The sequence below is a fragment of the Micromys minutus genome (assembly GCF_963924665.1).
Source record: "Micromys minutus genome assembly, chromosome: 11".
Lineage (NCBI taxonomy): Eukaryota > Metazoa > Chordata > Mammalia > Rodentia > Muridae > Micromys > Micromys minutus.
In genome coordinates this window covers 31,626,212-31,652,516 of record NC_137980.1, presented here as the reverse complement: position 1 = coordinate 31,652,516, position 26,305 = coordinate 31,626,212, and the positions used below count along the sequence as shown (strand labels likewise).

Genomic DNA, 26,305 nt, shown 5'->3' with positions numbered 1-26,305 from the left:
TTCCAGAGATTTGAGAGTTCGAGATGCTCAGGTCTGAGGTTTGGTGCTCTTGGCCTTGAGTGGCAGCAGCCCACGTTGCAGAGTGTAATCCACCACTTCTAGTATCAGCTGCTAGTACTCATTTCTTCTAAGTCTTGAGTGCCAGGACTCATAGTCCTTAAGAGAAGTTATCACATAGGTCTTTAGCCTTGGGTGTTGGTGTCCCCAGCTCATAAAATTGAGCAGCTTCCAAGACTTTCCCAGTGAACAGGATATTTATCTCTTCTCTTTGGCTTCTGATCTTCTGCCTCTCTAACCTATTCTGTACTGCAAGAGGACATTATCTTGGCTATGACCCCACCCCACACTTCTGACTGTGGTGGCTTTCTGGATCACCTTAGCTACCTTATTGCCACTGGTTTTTTTTTTTTTTTTTGGTTTATGTGAACCAGGTCCAGAAACTAAGAAACTAAGGTCCTGTCAAGTCTCAGAGGTCATGGCTCCCAGGTTTGTTGTCTCTAACCTTAAACAATGATTCGGGACAGCAGCGTAGCAGAGGAAGAGGTAGAGCAGCAGCTCTCAGTAAGAGAGGAGACTTGAAAACGGGGTGTCTGTCTGACTCCCTTGACTGTCCTTCTATGTCTAGTGCCTGATCAGCTTACAGCCAGATGGGCTGGAGAGGCTTCTGTGTGGCTGAAGTATGGCCGAACTGAGTGGGTGCAGAGAGTGTTGGGTGGGTGGAGGATGAAGTGAGAGAAGCAGGTACAGGAAGAGCCCAGCAACAAGATAAAACAGACAAAACCAAAATACTCTAAGAAGATGGAAGGAAGAAGTATCAGAAAGTAACAAAGCAACAGACAGCAGTCAGAGCAAAACCTGTGCGGGGGTGGGGGTGGGGGGGAGCTTATCATATGATGGGCACTTATCATGTGGGGGGCCCTTATCACACCTTTTCATAGTCAGAGCTTGGGTGTGTGTGTAGGTGCATTTGGGTGGACTTAGAGGGAGGGAGGAGTGAAAACAATGTAATTATATTTTAATTTCAAAAAATGCAGTTAAATATCACAACTTCTAAGATAAACCCAACTAATCCACAGCATTGAGGTCCAGGATTCTACCTCCTCTGTCTTTATGATGTTCTTCTTTACTAATTTATAGATGTTTCCTCCTACAGAGATAATCTTGAGGCTTAGCCCTCTTAAAGCTCTGTCTCTGCCAGTTCAGACAGATTCTTCTTCAGGGTCCTCTTGAGGAAGCTGTTCTCACATCTTCCCCCTTGCATTGGAGTGTGGTTTCTTGCAGACATGCAAAGTGTTTGAAGAAGCTGGAAAGCCATGCTAACCTTTCAGCCATCCTGTCACCAAGAGAGAGGCTGGTCAGTTCTTAGCTTCCATATTCACGGCTGCCAGGCACCAGGGACATGTCTGACAGCTGTCAGTTAAAGGTGAAATCAGCCAAGAACTTAGTAACTTAGCTTATTTGAAGGCAAACTGAGCATTAAAGAGTGCTTACAATAATGACCTTTCTTTAACATTTGTCATTATTTAACAGGATGGAATCCTAGGCAGGCACCGAGAAAGGGAAGTAGAAGTTAGATTCATTGAATATGAATATGTAGGAAATTCTTTTTGGTTTTCACTGTTCTAAATGTTGTCGATCACAAAAGGTCCTTTAACGTTCTTTCTACAACTCTGTATATTTTTAATTAATGGATTTTAATATAGGTACTTGAGTAAGGGAGAGCATCCTTTCTTTTAGACGAGCTCATTCAGTGCTCCCTGGGAGTGTTCTGTACACAGTCCTGTCCTTCAGAGCAGCAATGCAATAGTGAGTAAAACATGAACTTGATCTTCTGTCTCTATAATCTGCTGATGGAGAGAGACCAGCACTGAGACTAGAATCATAGAAGATTCTCACCATCTGCTATCTCTTCTTATTCTAAAAGTTATCATTTTGGAGAATTTTATGAACCTGTTCTTGCATCTCCACAAGGCCCATTTCTTAGGTCTTTCCTAAAAGTCAATAGTATTTGTCTTACTTGCTTCTCCACTGTTTCATGGCCCCGTACTTATCTGGACTGTTTCTGATCTGAGAGGTTATCATTTCTCTTCCCATGTACAGAGACATACACTAATATTTACTGAATGAATAAGTAAAATGACAAGATATCTTTATCTTACTTCTTTTTATATTTTAAAATAAGTAGGAGTCACTTATACGATTGAAGGCAAGACATAGTAATAGTTAATACTAAATAAATAATAAATTAATAATTAACAAATCATAATTTATTGATAATTCTCCATGATATAGTGGGCATCTTTGTGTGTATTAAGCTAGATAGTTTTATTCACACCTTTTAATCACATAAAAAAAAACATAAAATACATTTGGCCAAGACCTCACATATACTAAGAAGTCAAGTTGGAGCAATGAATATTTATTAATTCAAGTTTTTGTTTGATGCACCCAGTATAAGTTTTTGAATTCCATATGCATGGAAAAACATTTCCAAGTAAGTTCTCTAATTGTTGCTTTGACAGTGAGCACATTCTCTGGGAACATGTCCTCAGTCCAGTGTGTGGAGAAGGAACTTAGTAGATTTATGAAAAATTATACTGCCCCTTAATACAAGAGTCTGTGTAGAATAAAGGAATAGCATAAATTATTATTATACTTTCTCTATTTAATTACTTGGGTCTCTTATTCAAAGTACAGAACAAGTTTTTTGTATTTTTTTTCTTTTCTTTTTGTATAACTTGTTGATTACTGTACTAAGTTTCTTTGGTAATTGGAATGAACTTTGAATGCTTGTTATATAATTATGTTAGAGACCAGAGTAACTAATTTTTCCTATGACATTATTTAGACTTTAAGAATCTTTATGTTTTGGGGAAAATCCCACTTAGATCTTGCCAACAAATCTGAATTTGCAAATAACATTTAGTTGCTTAGAGTTTAGGAAAAACATGTGGGGAAAACCATGCTGTTCCTGAAATGAAGATAACATTTCATGTTAATCTGCCTTTTATATGAAAACTTTCAAATGAAAAGATGACAGGAGAAGCTGAACACTTCCTTGTTCCATCTTTGCGGTGTTTATATGAGCACATAGCAGTGTGTTTACTTCAATAATTTGTGGGGGGAGGAACCACAGGGTATTGAGTAATTCATGATTTAATTAAGAACATCAAAATCTATATATGTCGTGCCTAACTTAATCACAACATAAAAATTTAAACCTCACAAATAAAGTCAGGACTTGGAAGATGGTGCATGACAGCGGTGCATGTTCAGCCAGAGATAGTTGGAGACCCGCCATCCTGTGATGGTGGAAAGTCACTGGTTTTAGTAGCTAAGGAAGAATGGAAACTTTAGAAAGCAGAGCAGAAGGGGAAAGACTCCAGAGTATGAATGGTAGGTCTCAGCCATAAACAGGGAGTATTTGGGTCCTCGTGTGGAGCTAGTGCATCTGCTGGTTCTTAAAACAAAGAACCCCTCAAACAAACACTATACCCTAATATCAGGTATTATAAAAATGAGGAGGGAGAGAGAGAGACAGAGAGACAGAGACAGACAGAGAGAGGAAAATACTGCAGGGTGGGGGACAGTTGAAAATATAAATACAAACAAGAGGAAAGAGCCAGACACAAATGTGCTAGCAGAGGACTGATGGAGTAGGTTAGGGGGACCCAGAAATATGATGAACAGTAGACTCATCACTGAGCAGACCTGAGTCCAGGGAAATAGGACCTTTGTATCTGCATATCATAGAGGTACCAATAATATCCTCTCATCATGTGGCTATGTGGCTGTACCTGTAGCTGGGAGTCATTTTAAGAAAACCATTGCTGAGTCAGCCACTAGGTGACTCTACATGAAAAAGTCCCTCCATATATGGCCCATTCTAGGAACCCAAGACATATGACAGAGGATGGTGCTCTGAAACCAGCTCTAAAGAACCTTTCAGATAGAAGGTAAAAACTGAGTCAGAAACATGAGTTAGACATCTGTGTTGTTGACACGTGGTAGACATTTACTCTGAGCAGCAGATGAAGGGAGACTCATTATCTCTCCCTAGAGAAGGGATGAGCAGTGACATGAACTTACAGGTGCCTAAGTGCAAGGCACGCCAGTGGAAACGTTGCCAAAAGCTCTTTGCAGTACCTAGAGAGAGGAAAATCCCTAAAGTAATAAACACCCACTGCCCAACCCAAAATCTGCATCTGCAGTTGCTGGGCAAATTACACAAATATCAACATAGGAAATGAGAAACACGGTGGCCCTCCTCCCATTCAGCATCATCAAAATAAGTCATAAGAGGAATTTTAAAAAATGAAGGCACACACTCGTTGTCCCTAAGAAAATAACTACATACAGAAAAATTTTGTGCCCAGTTCTTTTCCTTTACTCTTATACTTCCCTTATTTAATACCTAGTGCTTGCTCTTGTGCCCTCCCTCTCCTCCCCTCACTCTCTCCCTTCTTACTTCCCTTTCTCCCTCCCCTCACTCTTTCTCTCTTTTTCTCATTTCCTGTTCTGAGAGAATATGGGCTAGTTTGGTTGTGGAGTCTCCCTGCCTTGGCCTCATTGATGCTGGGATTGGTTTAGGTTATCTGTCTTTGTCTTTTTTCTCTTTTCCCTCATAGGTGCTATCTTATCTCTTCCTGTTTCTTTATCCACCTCACCCCTGTCCATTTTCCTTCCTTCTTTTATTTTTCTCTGTTGCTTTAATCACTCACCTTACTCTAGTCATTTTCTTTCCATTCTAAACCATGACAAATAAACACTCACCACACATCACATTGTCTTGTTTTCCTGATTTCCAGAATCAGGTAGTTGTTTTTAATTGGTTGGTGGGAGAGGAATCGGTTGCACCTGCTTATTCGGTTAGCGACTTGCACTCAGAGTTGTGCTGAGGATCTGCTCTGGTGTCCTGAGAACTGGAGCTGATAGATTAACCAGTGAGCTATCCCCCAGTCCAGTAATGAGGAACTACACCACAACTTGGCAAAATGTAGTCTTATCCTAAAGGTGATTTTTTTGGAAATCCACAAGGTTTGAGATTCTTAATAATAAATACAAGAAGCATGATTTAGTAATCAACAGTAACAGTTTAAAAATGCAGTGAATAACAAAGAATTTAAAATAAAAGAACTTGGAAATGTGGTACTTTGATGGTACTTTGTAACATTTGTGATATGATGCTGGAGGCAGGAGTCCAACATGAGCTTTCATGCTGATAGGCACCACAAGACCAGTAGCCTTTTGTCCCTGCTGACAGTGACTGGTTTTGGTAAAGAGGAACATGCCTAACAAGTTCCTGAGGAATGCTGGCTTTCATCTGATCACCAGAAATTCTCATACTGTGTCCTATAAGAACTAAAAGAAAATATTTTTTAATCTGCCTTATGGAGTTTGGGGTAATAGAGTCTCCTTTGGACCTATGAAAATACATATGACCTATGAAAATTAAGACAATAGGATATAAATAATGAACAAAAGGTTAAATTTATGATAAAATGTTTCCCAACTGAGAAAAGCCTAGTCCTACAATGATGCCAAATCTTTATCAGATCCTCTCGATTGAACACAGAGATAAAAATTCCCAATCAAACATTTGCAAACTGAATGGTGATACCTTAAAACATAATTCACAAGGACCAAGCCGGCTTCATTCAAGGAATGCATGGAGAGCTCATTATATGCAAATCAATGGACATACTATATCACATATAAATAAACCCAAGGACATAAACCAAAAATTATCTCTCTAGGTAGAGAAATAGTCTTACGTGTGCACATGTGTGCCCACATAAACACACTCTGATTTTTTTTTTACTTTTTTAACATTATATTTATTTTATCTATATGAGTACACTATAGCTGACTTCAGATACACCAGAAATGGGTATCAGATCGCATTACAGATGGCTGTGAGCCACATTGTGGTAGCTGAGAATTGAATTCAGGACCTCTGGAAGATCAGTCAATACTCCTAAACCCTGAGCCATCTCTCCAGCCCCCACGCAGACATTTTAAAATTTAAATAGTGCCAAGATGGAAAATTATGTATCCTGCTGAAGAAGCAGAAAGGTCAGTGTAGCTGAATTAAAACGACAAAAAAGAGTGGAGTGGTGTGGCACCATCAAATTGAGACAGTTAAGCGACCTTTGTCCAGGGAAGTTGGTCTGAGTATGCCAAACATCAAGAGGCTCCACACCCCTAAACACTGTTGCTTCCTACTGGGTATGACAAGCCCTTACCAGTGAGGACACATCGAATCTCATGACCCCTTGGTGAGGAGCTTACTATCATAGATGGGCTGACTCGCCATTATATGAAAGAGTGAAATGAACCAGTATCTCAACTGCTCAGAGCAGTAGGCATCTATCTATAAAGTGGTGTACATATGTAGAAGGAAGACATCCTCTATAGCTTCTGACAGTCTAGAATATGATCAGATAACCATTATTCTCAGAGATACACAGCTATCATGAATGGCACTTTGGTGAATGTAATGAATTTGGACAAGGTAGGAATCAAACATCAGTGTCTACCACGGACAGCTTTCCTGTGTAAGCTGTGGTAAGTAGGTGCTCTCAGTGAGTCTCAGTCACTTCATTTATAAGGGATCAGGACTTCTGAGACACTGAATTATTTTTTTTTCTGAAAACATAATGGGCAAAACCAATTGTCCTGAGGATATTCTAGTTTGATGTGTTCCAATAATTCTGGAATAACTTGTGTGCTTATTAAAGATTAAATTAAAATAAGATCATCTTAATCCTCTCTTTCCTTTGCTCCTAAGCCTGGAAGGATCTTTAGCCAACTCAAAAACTGTATGCATCATACTAGTAAGAAACAAACAAACAAAAAATGGAAACAATCCCTGAGAGTAAGCATCAGAGAAAAAGAGCCAGCCTACTTCCCAAAGTCTCGATAATCCAAAGCAGGCTGTGGCCAAAGGGACATAGGCAGACATAACAATGAGACCTAAGGGGGAAAAACAACTTATCTTTGTTGTCTGCCCATGCAAAATGCTTTTGTTCTTAACTTTGATAATTTAAAAGGCCATGTATTATTTACCATGAAGGGCAAATACTTTCATACTTTCAAAGATGTCAGTTTGCAATACCAACCAATCCTAAGTCTGTTCATTTCTGGTGATCTGTCTGCCCAGTTTTCTTACCCCTGCCAAGATAATGGACAGTTTTGCATAGTTAGCAAAAGAATTAGCACAGCACTTGAATGGACTAGAGTAATAAATACCATTCAGTTCAGATTTTCTCTATGACACACTAAATGTCAAATATATGCATATTTCATTGAAACAATTATTTTTAGTAACATTGAAAAAGCACAGAGAAATACTGTTGGACATTTTCAACATTGCTGAGTTAAGCTGCTAAATTTCATCAGCCTATGCAATAGGGTTTTCATAAAAATATCACATTTACAACTCACAACAGCTCTGTAGACTGGACAAGATATTCTTTGTGTCAAGCTCTAGAGGAAGATTATGGCTTCTTTCTGAGACCTCTGTCACTTCTCTGGGCTTTCCTAGGGTCTCAACACAAGAGAGTAAAGGGAAACTGTGATTGTTGTGTCCCTGTGTGAAGCCAAGCTGGGGCATTTGGTACTTAGATTATTCAAGATGACAGTTGATATAGAATGCCAAAGAGCAAATCATAAGCCATTTAGTTCTTAGGGAATGTTGTCAAAATTTAACTGAAGATAGCCACGAAGAGCCACCCAGGTTTTTCCATGCAATTTACCCGCCTCTCTGTCTCTATCTCTGTCTGTCTCTGTCTCTCTGTCTCTGTCTCTGTCTCTCTCTCTCTCCCTGCCCTTTCTTTCTCCAGTGGGTTATATAAGGAAGGAATTGTGGGCACCCCTGTTAGAGGAGACATGTTAGTGGTGTCTCCGGTGACTGGGCTGCTAGTGAAGGCTTGAAGCAGAGGGAAGCAAATCTAAACTTTCTAGCACCTGGGAGTTCCTGTTAGGTTACGCATGAGACATTAGACTCTCAGATCATCAACCTTAGCCTGCTGAACTGGACAGATGCTAGCAAGCAATGGCTCCCATTGATGCTCATAGGGTAATCCTGCATGTGGGATTGCCATGTTCCTTATAGAAATTAGGATAGGAAGATTAGGAAGCTATACTTAAAGTTAAGTGCCTTAAGATCTAAATGTTGTGCTGGAGTATTTAGGTCAGCTCAGTATAACACTAAGACACCTTAGAAGAGGAAAACTTTCTGGTAATTATCAAAATAGGGAAATTAAGAGGGGGCCAGACAGATGTTTTTCTGGTGGTTCTAAATCTAAAGGAAACCATCCATGAGTCAAAGTTAGGTGAGCAACCTCTAGAAATTAAATAAGAAAAAGGGGGATGTTGTCCCTGACAGAGCCAGAATGCAGAAATTTGGCCATGACACTTTGATTTTAATGGAGTAACTAAGATCCATGCCCATTGAATCTTAGGGTAAAAATCATGTTATTATTAAGTTGGTAATTTCATGTCAATTTATTAAACTCAAGCAGAATAAAATTCAATGAGAAATTTAAGTTACTTGCATATATTTTGGAATTACTCCCATATTCATTGTAGCCAAGAATCATATAAATTGAATAGTATAATTAACTATGCATAAAAGCCAATATAAAATTAGGACATCAGGCTCAGTACCAAATGCTAAGTCAATTTCAGAATTATAATAGATTAGCTCTAGAAAAAAGAAAAGCCATGAGCAAGTACTGCCATAGTCATGTGAGGACACAGTACAAATGCTCCTTCTGGCTGTCTCAATGTCATTCACAAAAATGCTGTGTTTTGGCTCACTGAAAAAGGAAGAGTTTTTATTTAAAAAGGATTCAGAGCAGGTATATGAACTTTAAATTGCAAGAAAAATACCTTCAAGAGAGAAAGAAAATTGTCAAAGCTAAGAAAATAAGCACCAGATAAATGGATCTGTGATTGAAATCAACACACGGCAAAGTAACAGAGTCTAGAACATGTCTGTTATTTTCATTAGAATGATGTGACGGGTCAGATCTGGAAAACTTTCCGAAAGACTGAGTTTTGTCTGAGGAAACACCACACTAAAGGGCACACCAAATCAGGCATGGTTGTGTGCGCCTCCATTCCTAGCACTTGTGGGCAAAAGCTGGATTTTGAATTTGAAGCAAGGCTGAAATACATAATGACTTCTAGTCTGTGATACACATGAAAACCATTTTAAAGGACAAACAAGAAAATAAAGTATAGAGCACTACAGTAGAGATCTTTTCATCAATGGGACCTAGAATAGAGAGGGGTTTAGAGATGATAGAGTAGTATCCTATGCAAATCTAGCTTGTAGAATGAGCCAGAGGCGGGGCTTGCCAACAGTTGGACAAACATAGAATGTGATGAGCAATGATGAATGAAATCGCCTGGCTCTGGGCTTGAACAATTGAGTACAGTATTTCCTCTTACTCAGAGAGGAAGAGTTTGACCATTATGGTGAAATAGTGTCAGGAGAGAAATGTCAAGTATAAACACCATAAAAGAAAAAGAGCTGCCCTTCAAAGCCATGGCTTAGATCAGTTAGTGGATGAACCAAGACAATGAAAAAATGGAGAGATCCAAGCCTGGGAACTCTAACCCCTATAAATTAGGAAGAACAGGAGAAGCCAATAAAGACAGGGTGGATAAAGTATTGCACCCTCATGGGGACTTGCAAAGACACCAATACTTATAAGCAAAGTGTTTCACATAGGGGTAGGACCAACAGGTATACTACATGCCATAGAATTTGAGTCGAGTAAAAGCTAAGACTTGATTATCATAAAGACTTTTAAAGAAAAAATAAATGTTGTTAGAACTGCTTTATCAGAGTGGTCAACAAAGGATTGGTTTTTATGACTAAGAAATATATATTTTGCTCTAAAGAGATAAACACATCTAGAAATATAACTTATGTCTCTTTCAAACAGTGGCTGTTAATGACTATTATGTACCAATAGAAAATACCTCATATAAGAAATAAACCATAATTCAAGAGAAAGAATGAAGAAATGTGGCCAAGCTACCACCCCCCCCCAAAAAAAAATACCAACATATTTCAGCCTAATATTAGTATGGAAGGAAGAAACAAAACAGGTGTGTGGGTAGACAAGTAAATTATTACCATAAATGTACCACATCCTTTTATCTGTGTTGTGGTTGATGGACATCTAGGTTGTTTCTGTTTCTGGCTATTACAAATAAAACTTCTATGAAGCTATATGAGCAAGTGTCTTTGTGGAATGGTGGAGGATCTTTTAGGTATATACCCAGGAGTGGTGTAGCTAGGTCTTCAGATAGAACTAGTCCCAGTTTTCTGAGAAACTGCCAAATTGATTTCCAAAGTGGTTGTACAAGTTTGTAATCTCACCAGCAATGGAGAACTGTTCTGCTTGCTCCACATACTTGACAGTATCTTGAAGTTTGAAGTTTTAATATTAGCCATCCTGCTGAGTTTACAATAGAGTCTCTTCCCCAATGAGTAAGGATATTGAACATGTGTTTAAGTGCTTCTCAGCTATGTGAGATTCCCCTGTCAAGAATTATCTCTTAAAATCAGTAACTCATTCTTGAATTGGTTTGTTTTATCTATGTTTAATTTGTGTTCTTTATATATTTTGGATATTACATCTCACAGAGATGTAGAGTTGGTGAAGATCTTTCCCTTTCTGTGGGCTGCCATTTTGTCCTATTGACAGTGTCCTTTGCCTTACAGAAACTTTCAGTTTCATGAGGTCCCACTTATTGTTGACCTTAGTGCCTGAGCTATTGCTGTTTTGTTCAGGACACTGTCTCCTCTGCTAATGCACTCCTCTGTTACCCACATTCTATTCTATTAGCTTCAGTGTATCTGGTTTTATGTTGAGGTCATTGATCCACTTAGACTTGAGTTTTGTGCAGTGATAACTATAGGTCAGTGTAGTTTTCATGAGATCCACATGCACTCATCCAATCAAACCAGCACCATTTGTTGAAGATGCTTTCTTTGTTTCACTGTATAGTTTTAGCTTCCTTGTCAAAAATCAAGTGTCCATATTATGTAGGTTTACATCTGGGTCTTCAATTTAATTCCATTGATCAACTTGTCTGGTTTTTATGCCAAAACCATACAGGTTTTGACACTATTGCTCTGTAATATAGCTTGAGGTCAGGGATGGTAACAATTAGATTTTATAGGGGGAAATAGGGTGATTCTAATTTAACTTCTACTTCATCAAGAAAATAGAGATCTTAAGAAATTATATTGCAGAAAATTCAATGAGAGAAAACATAACACAAAATGGAAGATGTAAGAGAGGATGAATGTATTATAGCTAATTATTATAAATAGTTATGGAGTCCACTTGAGTTTCTGATCATTGAGCTTCAGGAAGAGCAATTATAATAATTCTGTAGCTAAATTTATTTTAATTACTCTGGGCAGAAACAGAATAAAGGGAAAGTCAGGTTGAAAAGATGCTGGAAATTTTTCACCGAGTATTCAGGATTGCTCAATGGATTTGAAACATCCTACAAATGAAAATGTTGCTGCGCTAAGGCATCTACGCTGAACAAGTATAAACAGTACATAGAGTGATTTACGGTAAAACATGTGGCTGATGGGTTAGTAGCCTCAAGGTGCTGAAAGAATTCTTAGCTTGGAGTTTTTAGGGCATGCAAGCTTGAAATCAAGGGGATGGAAGACATAATGTGCTATGATTAAAGGCAAGCTTTTGGAATTGCATGCTTTACAAAAGTGTAGGAACTCATAAAAAGGCAGAAAGTTGTCCTGTTTAAAAGCATTTATCCTATATTCATACACATATGTGTGCATACCATTCATCTGCCAATCCTTGTAATAAAATTTGACTTTTTATTCGAAATCAACTTTTTGCAAAATGCAAAATCTACTTTTTAGGTATTATTTTCATAATTGCCCTTTTACTCATAGCCAGTTATTTCTTACATTTCTGTTGTGTGTATGGTGTACATGCAAGTGTATATGTCTGTTGTATTTGTGTGATACATGTGTGTACAGGCACACACATGTTTGTGTGTTTGTGTGCTTTCTTTAATTGCCCCCTACTCCATAATGTTGAGGCGGGATGCATATTCGAACCAACAGCTCACCAATTTTACCAATCTTGGCTAGCAAGCTTTCCTATGTAAACTGTCTCTGCCTCCAGAGCACTGGAATTATGAGGGTCTGTTTCACTTGCCTGAAGTTTATATGGGCACTGAGGATCTGAACTCATGGTGTCAGCCTTGTGCACAAAGCATTTTACTCTCCAATTCATGGTCCAGCCCTATACTTATTTATTCCTCAAGGCAAAGCATTTTTTCCAATAAAAATATTTTTTTTATTTTATTGGATATTCTCTGTATTTACATTTCAAATGTTATACCCTTCCCCCTTCTCTTCTCTCCTCCCCCTCAACTTGCTTCCATGAAGGTGCTCCCTCTCCTAATCACCCTCTCCACCTCAGTGCCTTGGCTGGTTGATGATGTTGTTCTTCCCATGAGGTTGCAAACCTTTCAGCTCTTTCAGTTCTTTCTCTAGCTCTTTCATTGGGATCCCTGTGTTCAGTCTTATGTTTAGCTTCAAGCATCCTCATCTGAATCTATATGACTCTGGGAGAGCCTCTGAGGAGACATCCATGTCTGGTTCCTGCCAGTAAGTACTTCTTGGCATCAGCAATAGTGTTTGGGTTTGGTGACTGCATATGGGGTGGTTCTCCTGGTGAGGCAGTCTCTGAATGATCTTTTCTTCAATCCCTGCTCCTCTATTTGACCTTGTATTCCCTCCCATGTTTTGTTCTCCCTTCTAAGAAGGACTGAGGCATCTACATTCTGGTCTTTTTTAGCTTCATAAGTTCTGTGGTTGGTTTCTTGAGTATTCAGAGGATTTTTGGGGGGAGGGAGCAGGGGCTAGTATATGCTTATAAGTGAGTACATACCATGAGTGCTCTTTTGTGACTAAATACTCTAATGATATTGAACTTAGAACATCAATATTCATTTTAGAGTAACTTTTCTTTAGTAATCTTGTCTCTTTAGCTTTTGAAAAATTAGACAAGCCTTTTATGAAAATATTTGGAGAAATCTTAGGGAAAAGCATAGTGGGCATAAAAGTTGCCTGCACAACAGCTAATGATTCTGACTTGGGGAAGTAAAGTTTATTTTCGAGTAGGTGTGTTGGGTTGGATCAACACACCAAAATCCACTGGAAGATGTTTAGTGTATATTTTGGGTTTTAAAAGTAAATCTCAGTTTATATATAACTTTGAATGTCTCATTTTTTTCTCTCTCTAACACTTGTAGTTTATATAAATACATGTGTTTTGGCACGTTATCTTCATTCACTCAGACCTCCAGACCATTTTGAATTCTAATGATGAAGACACGTGATCCGAAATCATTCCTCTCCTCGCAGGCACTGCAAAATACATGAGCTTAATATACCCCAACCGTGTTGAATACGGACATGCTTCTAAACCAGAGGGAAAACCTAGTATCAGTCCTTTCCCTTAGAAAGCAAATCTTCAAATACCACAGATGAACAAGTGCACTATATGAGACACTCTTAGAGAATCACACTAGTTGTACAGTGGCCAGGATTCTGCAGCCTCTCCCTTTGCAGCACTGCCCAGCAGCATCCCTGCCAAAGAGGATGAAGTCACCCTCCCTGCCTCTGGAATCAGAGCAGACTGAGAGTTACTTTGGCCAACTGGATCTAGAAAACAGTATGGTCCTTCTAAGTCTGTTTGCAAGACTGAAGACAAAGAGCAATTACTGACAGCCTGAAATGTGTGTGCGGAATGAGTCCATATTTAAGCATCCAAGAGAATTGGAGAACATGGAATTAAAAAACAATTATCAACACAGAAATTTCATACAGTCATCTTTTTTGAAGTAATCCATTCTGGCATTCCCTTTGAAATGTTTAAAAACAGTGCTGATCCCAAAAGAATTATGACCCTATCATCAACATCATTTCTCTTCTGAAAAAAAGTATCCTTCAATTAATAACTCATTAACACATTCCTCAGTTGTAAAATCTTAGATGAACGCTCTTTCATTCCCCTCTGAGAGGCAGTATGGTGTCCTAGGGGCAGCACAGACACTCAGTTCAGAAATCCTGCTTGATTGTCAGGTTGCTGCTAAGCATGCTCAGGGTTGTGTTCCATTTCTGCAACTTTGGCTCCCCTGGCCCCACACACAGTCCCATTTCACTGTACCGGGTTCATATCTCCTCATTAGTAATTGGCAGGAGAAACCAGGCAACACATGTCCCAGGCTTATAACAAGTTTATGAGATTGTATTTTAATCCACTTCTGGGAAAAGAAAAGCAGCCAAAGATCTAAATGATACATTAACAGACTAAAATTTACTTTAATTCATCTTTTTCCAATTCACAAAAGTCCAGGAGGGCCTAAGTATTCATTCCAGAAGTCTTTTCATTTAACACCTGTTTGCTTTTGAGGTCACAGACTGTCCCACTGACCTCAGATTTCACAATCCTCTGTGCCTCAAACCCCACTTATATATCACCAATAAACACACACTGATACTTCTCAATTGCTTTGTTACACTGGCTATATCCTGCTTTTTATTAGTGGTTAATTAAAAGTTTGTTTTCTCTGATTGGGTGGCTGGAAAGTAGAGGTTGGTGTGCAGTATCAAATGTGTCCTTTAGCCCCCATGCATTCTTGGTTCTGCCTTATCTGATTCTAGAGAGAAGAATTAAGGGTTCTGAGAAAAATGTGCATTTTGAAATTGTTTTGTTTTTTCTTTTTTATATTGAATATTTTCTTTACTTCCATTTTAAATGACATGCCCTTTCCTGGTTTCTCCTCTAGAATCCCCCTATCCCATTCCCATCCCTCTGCCTCTTTGAGAGTGATTCTTCACCCAAGGACACACTCCCTCCAGCGCCCCTGCCCTGGCATTCCTCTATACTGGGGCATCAAACCTTCACATGACCAATGGCCTCTCCTTCCCTTGATGCCCAAAACGGCCATCCTCTGCCATATATGTGGCTGGAGCCATGGGTCTCTCCACGTGTACTCTTAAGTTGAGGGTTTAGTGCCTGCGAGCTCTAGGGGCTCTGAATGGTTGATATTGTTGTTCTTCCTATGAGTTGCAAAGCCCTTCAGGTCCTTCAGTCCTTTCTCTAGCTCAGTCCAATGGCTGGCTGCAATCATCCGCCTCTGTATTTGTCAGGCTCTTACCAAGCCTCTCAGGAGACATCCATATCTGGCTCCTATCAGCAGGCACTTCTTGGCATCCACAGTAGTGTCTGGGTTTAGTGACATGGGACAATAGGTGGGGCCATCTCTGGAGGGTCTTTCTTTCAGTCTCTGCTCCACACTTTGTCTCATTCTCTTCTATAAATATTTTTTGTTCCCCCTTCTAAGAAGGATTGTAACATTCACATTTTGGTCATTCTTGTTGAGCTTCATGTGGCCAGTTGAATGTAACTTGGGTATTCCAAGTTTTGGTGCTGATATCCACTTATCAGTGAGTTCATACCATGTGTGTTCTTTTGTGACTAGGTTACCTCACTCAGGATGATATTTTCTTGTTCCATTTATTTGCCTAAGAATTTCATGAAGTCATTGTTGTTAATAGCTGAGTAGTACTCCACTGTGTAAATGTAGCATATTTTCCTCTGTTGAAGGACATCTGGGTTGTTTCCAGCCTCTGGCTTTTAAAATAAGGCTGCTGTGAACATAGTGGAGTGTGTGTCCTTGTTATATGTTGGGGCATCTTTTAGATATATGCCTAGGACTGGTATAGCTGGATCCTGAGATAGTACTATGTCCAACTTTCTGAAGAACCATGAGACTGATTTCCAGAGTGGTTGTGCCAGCTTGCAATTCCACCAGCAATGGAGAGCCTGTTCTTCTTTCTGCATATCCACACCTGCATCTGCTGTCACCTGAGTTATTGATCTTAGCCATTCTGACTGGTGTGAAGTGGGATCTCAGAGTTGTTATGATTTTCATTTCACTGATGATTTAGGATGTTGAGCATTTCTTTAGGTGCTTCTCAGCCATTTGAGTTTCCTCAGTTGAGAATTCTTTGTTTAGCTCTGTTCCCTATTGTTAAGGGGGCTATTAGATTCTCTGGGGTCTAATTTCTTGAGTTCTTTGTATATATTGGATATTAGCCCTCTATCAGATTTAAGATTGGTAAAGATCTTTTCTGATTCTGTTGGTTCCTGTTTTGTTTTATTGACAATGTTCTTTGCCTTACAGATGCTTTTCAATTTAATTAGGTCCCATTTTTTAATTCCTGATCTTAGAGCATAAGCCATTCTTGTTCTGTTCAGGAAAATATCCCCTATACCCATGTGTTCGAAGCTCTTCTCCACTTCTTTCATTAGTTTGTATGTATCTAGTTTTATGTGGAGGTCCTTAATCCACTTCGACTTGAGCTTTGTACAAGGTGATAAGAATGAATCGATTTGCATTCTTCTACATGCTGACCTCCAGTTTAACCAGCACTATTTGTTGAAAATGCTGTCTTTTTTTCCACTGGTTGGTTTTAGCTCCTTTGTCAAAATTCAAGTGACCATGGGTGTGTGGTTTTACTTCTGGGTCTTTAATTCTATTCCACTCATCTACCTGCCTATCTCTGTACCAATACTATGCGGTCTTTTGTTGTTGTTGTTGTTGTTGTTGTTGTTGTTTTGTTTTGTTTTTATCATGATTGCTCTGTAATACAGCCTGAGGTCAGGGATGGTGATTCCCTCCTCAGTTCTTTTAATCTTGAGAATAGTTTTTGATATTTTGGTCATTCCTGAGGCATCAAGTCTATACAGGAATAAGCATAGCCTCTCCCACTGAAGCCAGACAAGACACTTCCTGCCACCTATGTACCAGTGGTCCATGTATGCTTTTTCGTTAGTGGCTTAGTCTCTGCCAGGTTAGTTGGCATTTATTTGCTCTTTCTATAGGGTTACTATTCCTCCATATTAAAAAGTTTGGAGAGATCAGGAATTCAAGGAACTTACATAAACATTAGAAAAGCAATATTGAGGAAACCACGCATATTTATATTTGAATTTCAAAATGTTTTCAATTTTTTTTCTCAAGAAGGACTGAGATTATCGAAAGAAACAAAAGATGCCTTGATTAATGACATCTAGGCAAGGAGGTCTGCCATTTCCTTACCCCTACAAAGCTGATTAAATTAACACAGTCTCAACACAGTATAAATAAAGTAAAATAAAATTTAGAAATTACAAAAGTATTAAAAAAAAGAAACCATTTGATTAGGAAAAATAGCAATAAGCAGGTAGGATTTAGTTAGTGTTACTGCTGGCTAAGTACTAAGATAAGTACTTAGCAAAACTAGGCTTTTATAATTTAGACACTAACTTCTATGGCAGGTGCAAACACATTCTATTATAAAGGAAATGAATTATTTAAGAGTGTAACTTACAGGGGTCTTCCATTATGTAGAAAATTAATTCTTAAATAGTACAACCAGGGTACCAAAGATGTACAGCAAGCAGATGGCAGAGACAACCTCTAAGATCAGATCTGTCTGTGCGTTGTACACCCAATAAGAACATAGACATCCCAGGAAGCTGACTCCTGTCTAACTGTAGGTGGCTTATTGTCTGCCCAGGCACTTGTTTAATGGCACAGTGGGCTTAGCACCCACAGTTATAAAAATGAGTAAAAACAATGCCTGTACCTTGTAATATTTTAGTTAATCATTTAGGATTAGCATGTGGATTAGTGAGCTTCATTACTGCACATTCATATGCACTTTGCCCTTGATGGGCCTTCATTTCTCTGCTCCTCTTCCTTACCCAGCTCTTGCTGATCACTCTCCTTCCCAATTTGTCTCTTCTGAATTCTTGTCACAAGCATTCTGTCCCACTCTTCTACTCCCCTTGGGGACTTTGACTCTTAGGGAGAGAAAACAATATTTGTAGTTAGAGTCTTATCTCTCAGATTTATTATGGGGTAAAACATGAGTTGTGAACTTTTGGCTCTTTCAGGCCCAAGGTCATGACTCAGATGCTTGTAGGCCAGAGCTGGCTTCAAGGATGTGCTCTCTTTGGGTCTTAGCACTCTTAAGTAGAACCCCATTTTCTTACCAGTGTATTTTAGAAGTTATGTTTTTGATTTGGCCTAGAAATATCATTTGCTTTCACCAAAAATATGGATAATATATCTAGCCTGCATTCTACTGTCAAAATATTTCTCAGTAAGAGAAAGACACACATATGCACGCACACCCACACAGACACACCCACACAGACACACTCACACAGACACACACACACACACACACACACACACACACACACACACACACGCACGCACACAGAGGAGGAGAGGAAGACAGAGCAGGAGAGAGGGAGGTAGAGAGAGGGGAGATTCTTTTCCTGGTGTAGAATTCTATTCTGAAAACAGAAGGCTTCATTCAGACAGTGGAACATCTTTCTCGTCCTTCACTTCTGTGTGACTGACTCCCTCAGGAGTTCCTTACGATGACAGACCCAGCACTTCTAGACATGCTAATTCACGAGCAGTTGCTGCTTATGGCCTTGTTTAAGGAGCAGCAGACACCCAAGTTATTGGCTGAATAGTGTAAGAGCCCCCAGAAGCCTCTTCGGATTAGTGTTTATTCAAACTTTATGAAGAAACTGACAATAAATGACGCTAATTATAAATCCATTCTGACTTACCAAGAGGCTGTGTGGAGGAACGTGAGGGACAAGGGCAATGTACAAGACAGGAATAGTGAGTGCTAGTTCATCCTAATCTTCTATGGGGTATAAGATTGTTTTTGTCAGATAGTTTCTCTCTTTTTTAGCAAGAATGTGCTAAATCCTCCTCAGCACAGTGTCTGCTGCTCCCAGAAGCCAAACAAACATAACAGAAATAAATAGAATCAATGAGAAAAAATATACTTTTAATTTTATAGCTTTATTCTTCTGAAAAACTTGATATTTAAAGTCAACTCTGTTAGCTCCTGGCCTCAAAGGCCCAACACAGGACAGAATGCAGTGACCGAAGAGGAAAAGAAGTCTCCTGGATTTGTTTAAACAGTAAATTTTGCCAGAGTCCTACTACTTGGTGTAACTTTAGTGTAACTTTAAAACCAAATACATATGTATTTAGACAGCAGCATTTTAATTTTTTATCGGCTTTGCCTTAAAATGTGAACAAAATGCCTATGAATCTGAAGGGTGAAGGTTACAGTCCAGCCATCTCATTCGCATGTTTATGCTTCAGGCATTTGGATCGCAGATCCTCTTCGCTCATGAGCTTCACTAGCATCTTGCCATGGCTTTTTTGACCATACAAGCCCTCCCTTTGAAGTTCATGTTTGCTGTTGGCCTTGATTATCCCTCACTACACATCTCTGACCTGTGCCTCATCTTTAGCTCTCCTGTGTCTGTCCTTCACTGGTCCTTCTCTGTGCCCCATGTCTACTGTCTAGATGTTTCTCATTAGCAAACATACCTTCTAAATCCTGGACTTGAGTCTTTCTGTGGTTCCCTCCATCCTCTTACTGTTAGGAAAGTGTAGAAGGTGGTCAACAGAGTGAAGAGATTAATGTGGATGAGAGAATACTACTTATTCTGTAAGTTTAACATACATATTTTGCTTTGTAAATTCGAGTTTGACTTCCATGGTACTGAGAATCTATTTATAAATCTCTAATAAGAGACATGGTGAAGCTTTTTAGGACAGAGGAGCGGTGTTGAAGGACATTTTGCCATTTGATAGCTGAGGACCCAGAGCGGCTCTGACTCTTGTCTGTGTCTCCGTTTTCTATGATATAGTTTCAGTTTTATACACAAAATGACCATAAAGAAGATGAGGTTGATTTGAGAGTAAATAGCACGAAATATTTATAACACTTAAAACAAGCTTTTCTTAGAAACACTGATCTGAATAATTTAAAATGAGATGCAAAGTTACTGTAAATCTACACAGAAGGCTTCTTGTTCCTTCTGCTCCTGTGGGAAAGAAATAAGAGTATCTACTTGACAGAGTAATAAGGGTGATGTACACAGCAGCACTTGAAACAGCCCTTGTCATGTGCAGTGATTCATAACCACAGCTTCTCGGAGAGCTCAGGTGACATTATTCCTGTCCCTTTTCCATCCTTTGTTGTTACCAGACGGTGATCTTCATTCGTGACAAAAATTCTCATGGGCAGGAAGTGTCAGGCTATATCGACTATGCCCACAGACTAAAATCTGAAGACTTTGAAGTCTACTTTACTGGGAAAAGAAAACTTCTTCCAAGGACCACAGACATGAGGTAAATTGTACACAAGTTCTTGCAGTTCAGGGAAAAGGATATAGAATTATCATGTATTGCATGTTAAGATCAGTATCATAATGCAAAATGGATAAGAGTGTGAGGCTGGCGATGGATAATTGTCAGTGACATGAATTACCTGGGAACTTCAGATTATAACCACGGGGAGATGCCATCTTAGGCTAGTAGAACTGGGAATGTCAGGAAAGCTAACAAGAAAGCTAATAAGAAAAAAAAAATACCCATTTCCACTGGGTATTTATCCAAAAGTAATAGAATCCATATAAAGAGATACCTATACAATTAAAATTATGGTAACACTATTTACAACAATTGCCAAATGGTAGAAACAACCTACACACCCTTCAATTGATAAATATATTTTTAAAAATCTCCATAAACACATGGAGTACTATTCAGTCGTAAAAATGATAAGATCCTGCCATGGCATTATTCATATGGTAACCAAACAAGTTGATCTCATCTATGTTGAGAATCAAGATTTGCTTACTGTGGGCTTTGGAGGATCTGGAACAGCTGAGGAAAGGTTGATTCATAGGCACTAAGCTCTGATTAGATACATATCAAATGTCCTGTACAATAGGGTAACTACTGATAAAATAATTGAATGCATCTTCCAGAGCACTAGAAGAAAGAATTGACTCCTTCCCATCTTAGAGGTAAGGGTAGATACTCAAGGGGTCAGTTAGAATTAACCAGCTTTACACATTACACATGCACACACAGGCTGAGTATATAGCAGCATGTGCTGTCATACATTCTGTACTAGAAGCCAGAGGATCCCTGGAGGTTGCTAGGCAAGCCAAACATTCTAAGCAATATGTGATCTGTCTTCAGGTTCATTGAGTGAACCTTGTGGAAAGCACTTAAGGAACGCACCTGACATCAATCTCTGGCCTCTGTACAGATTCATGAACATGTGCATGCCAACCCTACACTAAACATGCAAGAATGTGCATGTGCATGTAAACATGCATGCTCTCTCTCTCTCTCTCTCTCTCTCTCTCTCTCTCTCTCTCTCTCTCTCTCTCTCTCACACACACACACACACACATTCACAGAATGTATACAGCTACTGCTACTTTGCTTCTCAAAGTGGTTATACCAACCTGTACTAAAAAGAACTCCTTGTCGTGGCCCACTGTATTCTACACCAACAGGGTAGACCTTTCCTGCCTGCTAGAACTGACAGGCATGCTACAGGCAGAACTCAGGGACAGGTATTCCCTCTCCTGGCAGCCTGTGCTCACTTAAAAACCATTTCTCCTTAGCCTTTCATTTCCATTATCATGATGGCTGACCAGATTAGACATCTTTATTGGCTGCTAAAAATTTCTTCCTTTTAAATATTTTGTTAAAAATCTCCCCCAGCCTCCACTTTATCAATGAATTATATTTTTATTTACGTCTTCTAAAACGTCATGTAAACTTAGTTGTCTGAGCCAGATCTGGCTACAAAATCATTTTTTTACTGCACAATGTATTTTTAAATTGTATTGTTTCTTAAAGAGAACATTTTATTATGTACGATATCTGAAATTTGAAGAATCTTCTGGAAACTCAAGACTTGTCATATTACCTGGTCTTTCTTATCCCAACCACCATCAGTATGTAATCTCCTCTACCACATTCACACAGGATGGCTGTTCACCCAAATGCACAGGTGCCTCAGCTCAAATGACTCTCTACAAGGTGCTGTCAGGTTCTTTGGGCGTTTTTATTTGTGACTGTCCCAAAGTCATTGCCTTGAAAACCTCTGATCCAGCCACATGGGGTTACCTTAGTTTCAGGTTCTGGGCTTCCTCAGACCGTAGCACCCCATCGTGGTTAACAAGGACAGATGGAGGAAAGATGCAAGATAATTAGAGAAATGATCCAAATTAACTTAGCACTGTGCTAAGCAATTTATATATCTATTGTTTCATTTACTCTTTCCTACAACCATTCAATTGAACATAAAGAGAGTCAGTGTCATTACAGCATTAATTGGCAATGTCATTACAGCATTAATTGGCAATCCCAAAGTTACATAGAGACCTTTGCACACAGCTAAAAGTACAAAACCAGATGTTGAACTAATGCTCTGTTCTATTTAGATCTGGTCCTGCAAGGATGTCATTTTCCCCCCGTTGCTCTTTGTCAGGTCATAGGCTTCTTTTGCAGATGTCTGTCTCGCTTAAGAAAGCCTAATTTGAGGTTGCTTTTCAAAAGCTTAAGCAATCCTAGTGTCCACAGTTAAGACAGGAGAATTCTGGCTTCCTGTGCCCACCCTTGCCGCTTCCTCCTCTCCTTGAGCTTGGCACAGAACAACCCTTTGTACTTAACCAGAAGTTCATTTTCAGTCCCTGGGAGTAAAAATTACCATGTGCCACAGCTTTGTGTGGACAAGAGCTGAACAGAACTAGAAGTGGCCTGTAATTATGGCTTCAGCCAAAAAGTCATCAGGGGAAAATTGGCCGTGACTTGCTGAACCTCAGTTATGTCCCAGGATACTTTTAGAATCTATTCATATCCTCTGAACTATGGTTCACATCTTTACTTTGTAATACCTACTTGGACTTCTTTCATAGCAAAATTGATTTCCAAATACTGAGTTCATTTTAGTATCTTTTTATTCAAATATGAACACTTAGCATCTTTTCTCTTGTAAACTCACAAATAGTGATGACCTGCCTGTCTATAAAACACAAACATGCTGGAAGAATTAATTCTGGTGAACCTATGGTGGGACATCTTTCCACATCATCCAGGGCCAATATCATCTGGGCTAGTCATTTAGAAAGAAAAAAAGTCAAATTTGAGCACTCATTTGTCTCTGACCCTCCACTAATATATATAATCTCATACATGCAAACATATTTGCACATAAGCTCAACACACACACACACACACACACACACACACACACACACACAAAGCACCAGAAGTGCATTACAGATGTATCTAAGGTATTTATTATCTGATGACTCTTATTTCAGTTTGTCTCAGCAATTTTACTTCCCACATTAGAAAAATCACCCATGATTCCAGAGTCTAGATTACCATTCATTGACACTAAATTTTACATACACTACATACACGCACACATGCACACACACATGCGTGCAGGTTTTTCAAGACAGGGTTTCTCTGTATAACAAGTCTTAGCTGTCCTGGGCTCACTCTGAAAATCAGGATACCCTCAAATTCACAGAGATCTACCTGCCTCTACCTCCCAAGTGATAGGATTGAAGGCATTCATTGGCCACCATTTCAGGCTAAATTTTATATTTTCATTACAGAAATGGTACATTACTCCCAATCTTTTTTGTTGTGTGTGTTCACACATCTCCACCCTCCTTAGAGTTTAACTATTGAAAATGCTTCATGGGTTCTAAATAACCGCACAACCTCACAACCCTTTATTCAAATCACCAGGCCTCATATTCTGTACCGACAAACAGGAGGCAAGTGCGGTTTTTTCCATGACTGCCCGTTCTCTGAATGGCCTGCCTGCTCATGCAGTTCCATGTCCCTGTGTCCACCCTTTCCTGTTACATCAGTCATGCTGTGAGCTACAGACCACAGGGGCAGCTATGACACTGCAGGCTTCAGGGTGACACAGAGTGGTGCTTTGTCTTTAGAGATTCAAGTGACCATAAGCTAAACTAAAAGTCACAGTGAAGAGTCATTAAGTAGACAGTAGTTATGCAGACAAAGGAAGTTCTTCCCATAAGAAATAGAACATAAGACACACTGCATGCACCTCTACATGTACACATCCACTCCTGCATATAACTCTACATGGACACATCCACTCCTGCATATAACTCTTCATGTACATATCTACTCCTGCATATAACTCTACATGTACACATCCACTCCTGCATATAACTCTACATGGACACATCTACTCCTGCATATAACTCTACATGTACACATCCACTCCTGCATATAACTCTACATGGACACATCCACTCCTGCATATAACTCTTCATGTACATATCTACTCCTGCATATAACTCTACATGTACACATCTACTCCTGCATATAACTCTACATGTACACATCTACTCCTGCATATAACTCTACATTTACACATCTACTCCTGCATATAACTCTACATGTACACATATAACTCTACATGGACACATCCACTCCTGCATATAACTCTACATGTACACATCTACTCCTGCATATAACTCTACATGTACACATCTACTCCTGCATATAACTCTACATGTATACATCTACTCCTGCATATAACTCTACATGTACACATCTACTCCTGCATATAACTCTACATGTATACATCTACTTCTGCATATAACTCTACATGTACACATATAACTCTACATGGACACATCCACTCCTGCATATAACTCTACATGTACACATCCACTCCTGCATATAACTCTACATGGACACATCCACTCCTGCATATAACTCTACATGTACACATCTACTCCTGCATATAACTCTACATGTACACATCTACTCCTGCATATAACTCTACATTTACACATCTACTCCTGCATATAACTCTACATGTATATATCTACTCCTGCATATAACTCTACATGTACACATCTACTCCTGCATATATCTACATGTATACATCTACTCCTGCATATAACTCTACATGTACACATCTACTCCTGCATATAACTCTACATGTATACATCTACTCCTGCATATAACTCTACATGTACACATCTACTCCTGCATATAACTCTACATGTATACATCTACTTCTGCATATAACTCTACATGTACACATATAACTCTACATGGACACATCCACTCCTGCATATAACTCTACATGTACACATCCACTCCTGCATATAACTCTTCATGTACATATCTACTCCTGCATATAACTCTACATGGACACATCCACTCCTGCATATAACTCTTCATGTACATATCTACTCCTGTATATATATCTACATGTACACACACACTCCTATACACACTATGTAGTTATTTATTATTACAAATTTTTTAGCTCACTCATGCCTTTATTTATTTTCATACATGTCCCATGTACAGCAATTGACATGTACAAGCATTTAGTTTTCTTTCAGTGCTGGTATAGACATGAATCTTCCTCATGTTACTGAGTTCCTATTTGGTCTTAATTTGTTATATAAAAAGGAACACAGTAATGATTGAGGACAAAGGAACTGTGTCTACATGAACTTGTCCAGTCCAACTGCCAAATTACTTATGAAATTAAATGAGTTCCATTTATAATAGTTCATAAAATTGATGCTACAACATGTAATCAGTTCCTTTGAAATATATGATTTTATTTTCACAAGTTACAAAATAGTTGTCACATAAAAACTTCGTTTCAAAATCTGAATAATAACTTGTGAAACCAAATTTCCATTAAAGATTTTGTCTTGGAAAAAGAACAGCCCGTAGACTATTTTATATTTTACTTCCCCCTGCTTCTAGGAATAATAGTACTGGTACTCTAACAAGTTCTAAGTAATTCCATTCAAACACACAGCTCTTAGTTTGGGTCCGTGAGCCAACTGGAGAATAATACAACAAAATCCCAGCTCTGCAGTGGCTACTTCTGCTTCTTTCTAGAGTCAGACACAAGTTAAAGATTCTCATGCCCAATCTCAGGCATAGTGGACCAAAGTAGTTACATCTAACTGTATTTCTCCTGAAAATTGTCAGCCAGAAGTGAGTAATATAACTCTGGTTGCAACCCACAGCCACTCAAACTTGTAAAGGTAAAATAGGAAGTGGTTTGGTTGGTAAAACGGATGTTAAAATCCAATCCTGTTATCTTTATTCTTTTAATGGTCAGAATTTTAAACTTGCTTTTGATATGCACTTGTATTTGCTTTCATATAATCGTGTTTTGAGAGTATGAAACTGGTCAGCCTTGAAGCAATGTGGTGATTCATGAGCAAACTTTACATCCAGCAACATGTGCTTCCACCAGTATGCCATGAATTAATGACATGGGATGAATGGC

General features: G+C 39.0%; 1 protein-coding gene across 3 annotated transcripts in view; it reads left to right on the top strand.

Moving 5' to 3' along the window:
* The window catches only part of CFAP299 (cilia and flagella associated protein 299), a gene marked incomplete at both ends in the record, with an annotated part of 432,657 nt that overhangs the window by 337,966 nt on the left and 68,386 nt on the right, over nucleotides 1-26,305 (top strand). For all 3 annotated transcript variants that reach the window (XM_080925067.1, XM_080925066.1, XM_080925065.1), the window contains one exon: nucleotides 20,165-20,307. In XM_080925067.1, the coding sequence (XP_080781193.1) occupies nucleotides 20,165-20,307 (143 nt within the window). The remainder of the gene's footprint in view (nucleotides 1-20,164; nucleotides 20,308-26,305) is intronic.